This window comes from Apium graveolens, chromosome 8 (genome assembly GCF_009905375.1).
Source record: "Apium graveolens cultivar Ventura chromosome 8, ASM990537v1, whole genome shotgun sequence".
In the NCBI taxonomy this organism is placed as follows: Eukaryota; Viridiplantae; Streptophyta; class Magnoliopsida; order Apiales; family Apiaceae; genus Apium; species Apium graveolens.
The window spans coordinates 8,560,033-8,573,390 of NC_133654.1; the positions used below are offsets into that span (position 1 = coordinate 8,560,033).

The following is a 13,358-nucleotide window of genomic DNA, read 5'->3' on the forward strand; positions in this document are numbered from 1 at the left end:
CTTGAAGCAATAACTGTCATAAATCCTTTTAGCTTCAAGTTCCGACGAGAATTTAATGCCGAGACAGTAACAGTGATTTGTTAAACAGAGCAGTTTTCAAAGCCGTGCCTACTTCTTGAAGGTAAACTGCGTATTGCATTTGATGATTCTGGCTAAAATTATGAATTACAGGATGTATATTACTTTAGATCTTGTAATACAACCTTTACTTGTTACATGTCACCCTCAACTTCTGACTCGTATAAACTACAGGATATTTTGTGTATACTCCTATAATATTAGGGCCAGAGTGAAAACACACAGTGAAGCTCGAAACAATATTCTTTCATTTTTTATTAACATTTCTACTTCAAATTGACATATATCCCACTTCTTTAATAAAAAGAACGGAGCTCACCTTAGTGGTGTTGGGAAGATCTCCAAGAGAGAAAAAAAAAATTCGAGAAGAACTCCTAGCACACGCTGACCTGAGCTCCTTCAGGCTTTGACATTTCTTCATCTCTTATAATAAAAGATTTCAGCATTATGTTTCACATTTTTTTACTGTCAGTTCCTCCCTCAGAGAAGTTCTTGACACAACTCCCAGTTTGACATGGTATAATAATATAAGTACTACTGCCACCACCTCCATCAAGATTCTTAAATCTTTGGCTGACAGCTCGTTCAGCTTGTAGGACTTTAGAGACACTACCAATGCTTCTTTCTAGATCTATATCAGCGTTTCTATTTGCAACACCGCAATGTTGTTTCAAGGCATGCCTTCTTCGAGTATTCTTTAAATTGTAATATTGAAAGAAATTTATGTGTGTGTAGTCCATCGGTTCATTTAGAATAGACTTTCTTCTACCTTATTAGCTTATTTTTCACGAAAGCTACTCGCATATGCTATTTAGTATCTGTAGTATATTCTATTTATTATCTGCAGTATATGTTACTTATGATCTACAGATCTGGAGGAGAGATAGTGAACTACCTAAATGTGTCTACAGATCTTTTTTGTTAAAGCATATACTAAAATATATGGAAATACGCTATATGTTAAGGCTATTGTGGGAGACTTTTGAAACATTTTAGGAGTATAACCTTCAAGACCAATTTTTATCAAATTGAAATAGAAACCTAACAGAGATTGATATAGTTATCAGGAGGAATACTGGAGATGAGGAATGGAGAATCATCTGCAAATAAATTTTTATGGCTTGCGGAGAGCAATTGTGAATGGCCATAGGGACGTGGTCTTGGATACTAACAACCAAGGCCTACTGGATAGTAAAAAATTATCAATATACCTAGGTTGTTACGACAGGCTCTGTAGTGTGACTAGGCTTAGTGGGAAATTTCCAGGCTGGAGTGATGACCTAAAATAATATTTTTCATTGATATGATCAAAACTGTTTGGCCGCTCTACGTCTACTTCAGTAAGTACCTTTTCAAGCTCATTCATGGAGTTCTTTAATAATGAAATAGATCCTTCTCAAGTTAACAATACATTTTAAGGTGGATTAGTTCTTTAGTCGTCAAATAGAAATCTTCAAATTTGGTTTTTGGAATCTAGGGCCTTAAATTTAATTTTGGCTTTAGGCCTGTAACTGAGAAACAGGCACTATATCTTATATTTTTGAAGATGATCCGCTTTATCTTATTTCTTTTATACTTACGATATCTGACGTTAAAAGATCCTATCAGACATACAAATTCGCAAGTTACAACAGGGAGTTGCATTCATTGTCGAAGAAAAATCAGGATGTCTTGAAGTATTAAATTTGTTTTGTAGCAAAACCAACCTTCTGGGAAGACTTGTGTTAGATATATTTATGATGTCATAAATAATCTGATGTGTTTAGTTTCAGATCTTAATATCAGGACTTACTGGAAATCAGAACTTAATGAAGTCAGAACTTAATATCAGAACTTAAGGCCGTCGAGATTTATATCAGGACTTAAGTGCGGGTACTTCAGATAAGGAATGCAGCTGATTTACAGGAGAGGATCTGGACTAAAACAATAGAAGATATGCATGAAGAGTTCGACAGCTAGAAGACTTGTAGAAGATAATATCTGATTGATATATTTTACGAGACATAATTATATTCCATATCAATTTGAAGATATCTTGTAACTGTATACTATATAAACACAGCTTATGGTTTACACTATATGTGTTATCATTCACGAGAAAAAGATTATTCATTGTAACCCTAGCAGCTCTTAGTGATATTGTTCATCACTGAGAGAGAACAACTGTTCTATTGTAACAGAGTTTATTATATTGAATATACTTGATTACTGTTACATACTTGTGTTGATAAATCGATTTGATTGTATAAACACTATATTCAACCCCCTCCTATATTGTTGTGTGACCTAACAAGTGATATCAGAGCTACTCTGCTGATATACAAACGGTAAGATCCAGTTTACAATCATGTCTGAAGAAACACAAACTCTAACCAAGCCCACCAAATCTCAAGAAACTCAAAACAATCAAACCCACATTCGATATTAAACTATTAGGGTTCCCATACTGAGAGCATCTGAGTATCCTATATGGAAAGTGAAGATGGCTATGTTTCTGGAAGCCACAGATCCAGAATACCTTGATAGAATTTATGATGGACCACATAAGCCTACCAAGCTCTCTGTTGTAGTTGCTTATCAACCAGCAAAGGTCATACCAAAGGAGAAAGGTGATTACACAGCTAAAGACATCTCATCTATTGCCAAGGATGCAAGGGTAAGGCATTTGCTGCATAGTACAATTGACAATGTCATGTCAAACAGGGTAATTGGATGCAAGACTGCAAAGGAGATATGGGATGCTTTGGAGACAAGATGTCAGGGAACTGATGCCATCAAAAAGAACAGGAAGACAATACTCACTCAGGAGTATGAGCACTTTGACTCAAAATCTGATGTGTCATTAACCGATTTATATGACAGATTTGCCAAACTCTTGAATGCTCTGTCACTGGTGGACAAGGAATATGATCTTGAAGATTCAAATCTAAAATTCCTTTTGGCTCTTCTTGAGAATTGGGATTTGAAGTCTACTACCATAAGAGACAACTATGACCTTACTGAAACTACTCTTGATGAAATTTATGGTATGCTCAAGACTCATGAACTTAATATGGACCAAAGGAGCAAAAGGCATGGAAGAAAGTCAAAGACATTTGCTCTTAAAGCTGAGGATAAAGCTCCTAAGGTGGTTGTCTCAAAAAGGGGCAACGGAAAGGCTCTCATCATAAAGTTTGATTCAGAATCATCAAATTCTGATGATGATGATTCAGAAACTGAAAGTTTGTCTGAAGTGGATGTTGATGCAGAGATGATGCAGCTGTGTGCTCTTATGATGAAGGGTATCATAAAGATAGCCTACAAAAAATTTAGAAAGGGCAAGAAGTTTTTCAGGAAAGGTGGAAGTTCTGAAAAGAAAGGGTTCAGAAAGTCTGAAGGCAAAGGAGGAAAGTCTGACAGAGGAGACAACTCAAATGTCAAATGCTACAATTGTGGTGAAAGAGGTCACATCTCTCCTGACTGCAAGAAAGGAAAAAGTGATAAAGGCCAGGCACTTATCACAAAGAACAAAAACTGGGCATACACTTCAGATTCTGAAGAAGAGGTGTACTATGCCTTGATGGCAAATGCTGATAGCAGTTCTGAAACTGCTGAATTGAAGGTACCTCAAACAACTCTTGCTTTTCATACTGATGATATTACTGAGTTGAGATTATATCTTAAAACCATGTTCATTAGTTTTAGAGATCAGACTTTAACAAATAAAAGATTAACTTCTAAAAATCTTGCTCTTAGAAACAGAAATGACTACTTAGAAAAGGAGTTAGTTTTTCTCCATCAAATTCAGAAAGAAAGAGATGATTCTCTGTATGTTAAGAATGAATTGCTAAAACTGAATAAATCTCTAAAAAATGAATTAGAAAAGGAAAGAGAAATCATCAAAATTTGGACTAACTCTGGCAGAATATACTAAGTAGTGTAAACTGGAAAGAGGGCTTAGATTATGAAGATGATAAAAGTGAGAAAGAAACTTTGACAATCACTACAACAAAATAGGCCAATTACGACGGCCAACTTACGACGGAAAAAAAAGTGCGCCCAACTTACGACGGAAAAAAGTAAAACGTCGTAATTATTTATGACGAAACACAAAACCGTCGTAAGTTTAGTATTTTATTAATAAAATTATGCACGGCACGATTAAACAAAAATAAAAATTATTTGAAGTTGCGACGATTTAAACATTTCGTCGTAAGTTAATAATTTTTATTAAAATTTTAACTTGAAATTGAAAAAAAAATATTTAATCAAAATTTACAACGAAATATGTGCGATGGAAAAAATCGGATCGTCAAATTTACGACGGAAATTAAAATTCGTCATAAGTTATCAAAGAGGGAAATTTAACTTTTTTCCCAAATTTTTGGCGGGGAAAATATTGAACATCCAATTTACGATGGAAATTAAAATTCGTCGTAAGTTATTAAAGAGGGAAATTTAACTTTTTCCCCAAAATTTTGGCGGTAAATTTGACTTTTCTCAATTTTTTTGCAGATAATAATTTATGACGGGTTCTGTCATAAATTAGCACATGATTTTTTATAATTTCAATTTTTAAGAAATATTATTTCATGATCCAACCATATTAATGTCAGCATTTATTTGTTTGGGCGACATTTCAAGAATTTCTGTAAAAAAATAAATATTTTGATAAAATAATTTAATATGAAACATTGATTATATCACTAATATATATATAGATATATAATCATCCATATGGTTGGATCGTTCAAAAATATTTTTAAAATAATCGTAACACCAATCTAGGAATAAACACTAGTTAACAGTACTAGTCCAACTGATGCTTCACTGGTAAATTGGCAAATCAGATAAAATTATTTTGACAATTAATTTTTGTAATATCACTAATATATATCAATTGAAATCCATATAGTTGTATCGTTGAAAAATATTTTTAAAATAATCGAAACACCGATTTAGAATTAAATACTAGTTAACTGTACTGGTCAAACTAATGCTTGACTGTTAAAATGGCAAACCAACTAAAATTATTTTGATATGAAATTTTGGTTATATTACTCATATATATATATATATACATTCATAGGGTTGGATCGTTCAAAAATATTTTTAAAATAATCGAAACATCAACTCAGGATTAAACACTAGTTAACAGTACTAGTCAAACTAATGTTTGACTGTTAAAATGGCAAACCAGATAAAAATATTTTGACATTAAATTTTGGTTATATCACTAATATATATATATATATATTTACATCCATACGGTTGGATCATTCAAAAATATTTTTTAAATAATCGAAACATCAATGCAAAAGTAAACACTAGTTAGTTGTACCAGTCAAACTGATGATTGACTGTTAAAATGACAAACCAAATAAAATTATTTTGATACGAAAATTTGGTTATATCACTAATATATATATATATTTTGACATCCGTACGGTTGGATCGTTGAAAAATATTTTTAAAATAATCGAAACATCAATTCAGGATTAAATACTACTTACATGTACTAGTCAAACTGATCTTTGACAGTTAAAATGTCAATACCAACAATTTGCTTGTGTAGGCGGGGATCCGGTATTTTCTGAATCCTTATGTAAGGAATTACAAAAGAAATTCTTTCAACAAAAATGTGAATTAGGAAAGATTGGTCGACGAAATATGAATCGGAGATTACACCTTCAAATTCCCACAAATGGAATGAGAAGTGGGTCCATGTAAATGATCGAGACCTCGCAAACAACAACGCTCCTTTCCCATATGGAGTTCGGAACCCAAAGGCAATCATCGTTGAAAAATATTTTTAAAATAATCAAAACATAAATTCAGAAGTAAACATTAGTTAGGTGTACTAGTCAAACTGATGCTTGAATGTTAAAATGTCAAACCAAATAAAATTATCTTGATATGAAATTTTGGTTATATCACTAATATATATATCTATTGAAATCCATACGGTTGGATCGTTTGAAAATATTTTTAAAATAATCAAAACACCAATTCAGGATTAAACATTAGCTAGTCGTACTAGTCAAACTAATACTTGACTGTTAAAATGACAAATCATATAAAATTATTTTGATATGAAATTTTGGTTATATCACTAATATATATATATATCTATTGACATCCATATGGTTAGATCGTTGACAAATATTTTTAAAATAGTAGTAACACAAATTCAGAACTAAACACTAGTTAATTGTACTAGTCAAACTAATGTTTGACTGTTAAAATGTGAAACCAAATAAATTTATTTTGATATGAAATTTTGGTTATATCACTAATATATATATATATCTATTTACATCCATACGGTTGGATCGTTTAAAAATATTAGTAAAATAATCGAAACACCAATTTAGGATTAAACACTAGTTAGTTGTACTAGTCAAACTAACGTTTAACTGTTAAAATGGCAAACCAAATAAAACTATTTTGATATGAAATTTTGGTTACATCACTAATATATATATCTATTCACATCCATATGGTTGGATCGTTGACAAATATTTTTAAAATAATCGAAACACTAATTCAAGATTCAACAGTAGTTAGCTGTACTAGTCAAAATGATGCTTGACTGTTAAAATGTCAAACCAAATAAAATTATTATGATATAAAATTTTGGTTATATAACTAATATATATATCTATTGACATCATAAAGTTGAATCGTTGAAAAATATTTTTAAAATAATCGAAACAATAATTCAAGATTCAATACTAGTTAGTTGTACGAGTCAAACTGATGTTTGACTGTTAAAATGTCAAACCAAATAAAATTATTATGATATAAAATTTTGGTTATATAACTAATATATATATCTATTGACATCATAAAGTTGAATCGTTGAAAAATATTTTTAAAATAATCGAAACAATAATTCAAGATTCAATACTAGTTAGTTGTACGAGTCAAACTGATGTTTGACTGTTAAAATGTCAAACCAAATAAAATTAGTTTGATATGAAATTTTGGTTATATTACTATAATATATATCTATTGACATCCATACAGTTAGATCGTTGAAAAATATTTTTAAAATAGTCGTAACACTCATTCAGGATTAAATATTAGCTAGCCGTACTAGTCAAACTAATGCTTGATTGTTAAAATGTCAAACCAAATAAAATTATATCACGAACCCCATTACTTTCGATAAAACCTTTGCATTTTTTTTTTTTTTTGCTAAGTTAACCTTTGCATTTTTTAATTAAACGAATGTATTATTCAACATAAATATAATGTTAAATAGTAAATTATCATTTTGTACCTTAATATTTCTTCTAATTAGACATTTATCATTCTTATTTAACGACAAAAAAAATCTTATTTAAATTTGTTAAATATCGTTTATTAACAAAACATCAGCTAAATTATAGAAAAAAAACCCAGCTATTTAACGGATCGGCCCATAAGCCCATTAATAATCATAACCCTATTTTCTCTCAACCTTACTCTTCCCCAAAACTTTAAATCTCACAATCTCGGCCTCCCGCACTCCTTCACCTTCCTTCTCAATGCCACACCATCCTTATCTTTATGTATCTTGTTCTATTCTCAGCTTGATCAGTAACAGTGTCGAATCACAACCACAACTCTCTTCAATTTCAAGCAAACGAAAATGAATTTGAAAATACACCGAGTCCAATTAGTGGTCCTAGATTCGAGAAACAAGGAAGCTATTCGATTACAAGTTCTTCGATTTTGGGAGAGATTATGAATATTGAGGTCTGTGTTTACGGCTATAATCTTGTTTTGGTGTTGTTTTTGATTTATTTTATAAACTAATACCTATTACTCTTTTTTTATTCTGTTCAATTTGATAATTAGGTTTTATAATTATTTGAATTTGATATTGGATAATGTGATGTTTGTATTGAATCTAAGATTTTAGGATTACGGAAAGTGTAGTCGTACTGATAAATGTTGCGTGGTTGCAAGCATGGCGTGCTAGTTCATTTTTTGTCTAGTGTTAATAATGAAGAGTCTAATTAATTACCAATGCTTGTTTTGGTTGGACATAATAGCTTTTAGAAAAAACTTGCTGTTGTGACACTGATAAACACATCTTACTCACTCTCAGTTACAGGGCCTCTAACTTCTATTCTGTTTGACCATCCGGGAGTTATACCTTTTGTCTTTTGAGCATTATGTATATGCTGTACATTACCAAAATGGTCCTCTTTTCAAGATATCTTTTGAGTTAGGTTTGGGTGCCTTCAGCAGGAAAATAGCTTACTATTGTATGTCTTCCTTGATGAGAGTAATTTTCGTCTTACTGAATTTTTTTTCAAAATTTTCTGTGTATATATATATGATGAATGCCATTTAACTGTCATTTTATAAGTGCTCTTGTTTTTTCTTTTAGAGAGAACAGATGGACTCTTGGGAATTATGGAATTCCTTTCGTATTCTACGTGAGCATCATAGCCAGTTATCAATTGCACTTGATATCTCGTGAGTAAAGTTTTGTAAATAACTGTTACAAAGTTTGCAACTAGGATACATATTATTCTGAAATATATCTTATAAAGTGTATCTGTTGTTAATTAGGCCTTCACTTCCTTCAGCAAATTCACTTGGGCGTTGGTTCGGAGAGCCTGTTAGAGCAGCCATCATTTATACAAATGTATAAATCATGGACACTCTTTGCACTTTGCGCCTCTGCAAAGGTTTTGAGTTATTAATACTTGCTCTCATGTACTTAATTTTACAGTCTTTTCTGACGAACGCAAAGGGGTATCCATGTCTTTCTAAGTGTCACCAGCAGCTAATGAGCGGGTTTTTCAATCACTCGATTCAGGTGATCAATGTTCAATAAAAATATCTTCCGACTTATACAGTTAAACCTTGCAAAATGTTTTGAAGTTGATTGGTATAACTTCTTGATAGATTGAGTAGAGAAATAGATAGATTCTATATATTAAGGTGAGAGAGAGAGAGATGTGAGGAAGGGAGACAGTGGGTTTAAATAGAGTTGGGTTTGGTCGAGTGAATAAAAATGGAATGAAATTTGTGCAGTATAGGGTAAAATATTCATAATTAAATGTTCGATATGCTAGTTTACGGTGCACGGTGCCTAATTAATACATGTTTTAATTGTGTGCCTATATGCTATGAAACTGGTTAATTGTAGTCGTTATTGCTAGATTATGCCAGGTTGCTCAAATGCCCAGTGTAAGTTGATGTTTCAAGTTGTTAATTTTTAAGAGATTTAACGCATTGCATTATGTTTGTATTTATAGTTGTCTTTGAACTGCTATCAGTTGAGCTTTTGTGTTTTTTATTTGTGTAGTGACAGTAGCATTACAAACCCATTGTCTCGCCAAAGGCCTATGATGTATCAAGACCCAAATGTGCAATATGCACCTGTTCAAAGTAGGGTTACTACTAATCCTGTTGAACAGAAGATCACTGATTCAAGAATGCATATGCAACAACAATATCAAGACTCTAGGTATTTGTTGCCAACTCAATATTATCTGCAACGTCATCCACAGTTGCAGCAACCTCAGTTCATTCATGCTGGTTCGCAGTATGTCCAACATCTTCCCATGGGAGCAGTGCCAATGCAAGCATACTATCGTGTATATTCTTCCCAGCAACCACAACATTCTCACCATCCTGCAGTTGAGCAGCAATACCCAGTGTACTATGTGCCTGCTAGACAGACCCAAGCATACAACATGCCTGTGCAACAAGCGCATTATAGTGAAGTTGCTGGTACCGCACCTGAAACTACTGCTCAGTTGTATAATGGTATTTACATTTTTGTATTACATATCGAAAGGTTAAATATTATTCTAGAAGTTTTGTGGCTATGAGAATATTTATGTAAATTATGGTATTTTCAACTTTTGATTTGTATAATTGTGTGCATAATTGCTTGTTATAAAATTCAAATTTTAATTTTGTGTTGAATTGGGATTCAATTGTATTTAGAATTTAATTTGAAAGTTGAATGGGTGGAACCAGAATAGCCTTTTTGAGAATAAAACTTACGACGGAAATTCTTGGTTATTTATGACGATTGTTCATTGTATTGTTTTAGTAATTTATTAAAGGTGGGTCCCAAAATATTTAAACTGACGATTTTTTCCGTCGGATGTTAACAACATAAGACGATTTTTTCCGTCGGATGTTAACAACATACGACGAATATTTTCGTCGTAAGTTTATTTATTATTAAATTGTTATTGTGGGCCCACTTTCACCAACTTACGACGCAATTTTATCTTGTGACGAAAAAATGAACTTACTACTCGACCAAAAACGACGATTTTTTTCCGTCGTAATTGGCTCAATTACGACGATTTCAGTTCAAAAAAACCGTCGTAAATGGTCAGATTTCTTGTAATGAATTAAGCCAATTACTGTTAAACAAACTGTTAAGCCAAAGGTAAATCCTGTTAAGTTTGTAGAAAAAATTGTTAAGTCTGATTCTGAAAAGATGAAAGATTATAAGACAGAAGTCAAAGAAAAGTCAACTTCTGTCAAATTAAAACAGGATAAACCAGCTGAAGTTAACATAGGCTTAATGACAAAGAAGCAGCTTAAGCATAAGCTGAAAGAACAATGAAATATGAAGGTGTAAGACCTCTGTCCTGAACACTATCATCTGAACAATTATCAAACCCTTTAAAAGGACAATGAGTATATATTTTATAACTCTCTATTTACCCCAAAAGTACTTGAGAAGGCTCAAAATGCTGGTCAACAAATGTTCATAACTTGAAATTTCTTATAAATAATTTATTAAACACTTTATAAGCAAACTCGGAATAAGAAATGAGAATTTACTTCACTCTCAAAAAACTGTCCCAAGACACCTAAATACTAGTGATGACAATTTAATTATTTTGTCTTAGCTTTTCATGAAATACAAATTTAAAATTTTAAAATACATATGTTGATGAGTTCGGGAAGTTGTTCAGTAAAAGAAGGTGAGAGTAAAACAACAAATTAATTTCCGCAACCGGGTTTGCTCTTTGTTTAGTCATATTCAAAGACTGGCCAATTTAATTGTTATCTTTGATTATATATGAGTGTTGCGGTTAAAATAAGAAACTTGAAGTTTCTTTTCTCTTAAAGAATGACCCCATCATATCTAAATATTAGTGATGAAAGTTTAGTTAATTATTTTTTCTTACCTTTCATGAAATACAAGATTTGAAATTTTAAACTAGAGTTCGAGAGTTTCAGAAGAAGTTGTTCATTAAAATAAGTTGAGAGTGAAACCATCAAATTAATTATTTTATATATTCGTATTAGTATGTAATATGTGCCATGTATATTCTAATTCTAATATGTTGCTGGTGTGACTCGTACCTTACACTTATATATTGTAAATTATAAATTTTAATTTTGATCTAAAATATCTAACAGCGCCAAATTGAGTGACAAGATTAACTACTTTTCATTGTTTCGTCTTTATATAATATTATAGATTGATATCAATATATATGAACACATATATCTTATATGTATATGTAATATAAAAATTTACCTGTACAAATATATGCGGAAGCAAGACACATACTTTTTATATTATGGAATAAAAAATATTATGGCTTTAATAAATTTGATAAATATGTATATTTATCTTTTGCAAAACTACATTAAAATAATATATTGAATGTTATGTTTCAGTTAATCTTAAATGTAATTATTTATTATTTTGGTTGATAAAATAAATTGAAAAACAAACTTTTTCTTTTAAGAACATGGAAAACATAATTTTAAACATAAAATATAATATAAGCCTTTTTTAGGTAAATCTGGTCAATCTTGTTAATCTTATATCCACACAAGGGGCACAAATAACAATCCCAAATACAATACATCCCAGCCCTAAATTGCCTAAATCTCAAACACAATTGAAAGATGAGGAGATCTACGGGGACTATTTCGGAGGATCTAATAAGAGATATATTGTTGCGCCTTCCTTCAGAGACCGTAGTTGAATTAAAATTGGTTTGCAAATCGTGGCTCGCCCTCATTTTAAGCCCTAATTTCGCTAAAGCTCACCTTACAATCACAGCCGCCGAAGAAAAAGACGTTCTACACATCATCCGCACTTACGTCAATGGAAATAAATCAACCTCGGTACTCAGCAACTTGTCAGTACACCTCATTTTCCATCAATATTTCGTGATAAACTTGTTGGTTGTGGTTGTGGTATTGTCTGTCTTCGTTCTACTAATGGTGCTAATATGTACCTTTGGAACCCTACTAACCTTTCCAAACGCATTCCCTCCCCCTCCTTTCGTTGCGATGATGATGCTCTAGGGTTTGGTTTTGATGAGATTGACAACGATTTCAAGATTCTTAGGGTTGTTTGGAGATTGAAACCGAAATTTTCACACCGGAAATACGATGCCCAAGATTGTGTAGAAATTTATTTTGAGGTCTATTCTTCGAATACAAATGCATGGCGAAAGCTTGGGGATAATAAACCTACTGATCTTCCTTACAAGTTTGGTGAATTTCATGTTACTGTCAACACTGGACTTCTCTGTTGGGCTACATGTTATGGCATCATCACTTTCGACTTGCACACTGAAGTCCATACTTGTAATGGTATTAACTACACCGTTCCTACTTTTGATGGTAACATGAGTAACATCAACAACTATAATGATATGGATAGTCATGCTCTTGTCACCAACTTCAAGGATTCTATTGCTGTCATTATCTATAAGCGTAGTAATTATCAACCTATTTATAAGTTAAATTTGTGGGCGTTGGATAATGTGGAATGTCTTCGTGGTGGTGGAATCGATGCTTCATGGACTTTAATCTTCAACATTGATGTGAATTTGCCTATTGACTTTGATCAAGGTTACCTTAATAGTGGTGATCTCCTACTTGATCTGTACCAGAACAGTTGGTATTTGTACAATCTCGACAACAAAGAAGCCAGATATTTCACGCAATCATTCTACCTTGGTCAAATTTACAAATATAGCAAGAGCCTTTTTACAATCGCGGGATTTAAACAAGTCAACTGGAATGCACAAAAGTCAAACGTCAAAGCACTTAAAAGTGTGTGCACAAAAGTCAAACGTCATATAATAAAAAACAGAGGGAGTATTTTTTAACTTGAAGCAATAACTGTCATAAATCCTTTTAGCTTCAAGTTCCGACGAGAATTTAATGCCGAGACAGTAACAGTGATTTGTTAAACAGAGCAGTTTTCAAAGCCGTGCCTACTTCTTGAAGGTAAACTGCGTATTGCATTTGATGATTCTGGCTAAAATTATGAATTACAGGATGTATATTACTTT

At 32.0% G+C, this 13,358-nt stretch overlaps 2 protein-coding genes across 7 annotated transcripts; both read left to right on the forward strand.

Moving 5' to 3' along the window:
• The first annotated feature begins 7,515 nt into the window (after positions 1 to 7,515).
• On the forward strand, positions 7,516 to 9,993 carry LOC141676812 (protein arginine N-methyltransferase 5-like). 6 transcript variants are annotated; one of them, XM_074482527.1, is made up of 6 exons: positions 7,516 to 7,800; positions 8,156 to 8,335; positions 8,441 to 8,529; positions 8,626 to 8,701; positions 8,789 to 8,875; positions 9,368 to 9,993. In XM_074482527.1, the coding sequence occupies exons 2-6, from the start codon at positions 8,318 to 8,320 to the stop codon at positions 9,368 to 9,370; spliced, it is 273 nt and encodes a 90-aa protein (XP_074338628.1). In that variant the 5' UTR covers positions 7,516 to 7,800; positions 8,156 to 8,317; the 3' UTR covers positions 9,371 to 9,993. The 6 variants fall into 6 exon arrangements, 5 of the variants coding, with proteins under 5 accessions (XP_074338628.1, XP_074338631.1, XP_074338632.1 ...); XM_074482530.1 differs by having other exon boundaries at positions 8,156 to 8,315; XM_074482531.1 differs by having other exon boundaries at positions 8,156 to 8,315; positions 8,450 to 8,529.
• A 2,291-nt stretch (positions 9,994 to 12,284) lies between these two features.
• On the forward strand, positions 12,285 to 13,172 carry LOC141679240 (F-box protein At3g07870-like). The gene has a single exon (XM_074485744.1). It carries the CDS (start codon positions 12,285 to 12,287, stop codon positions 13,170 to 13,172), a length of 888 nt encoding a protein of 295 aa, XP_074341845.1.
• The last annotated feature ends 186 nt before the right edge of the window (positions 13,173 to 13,358 follow it).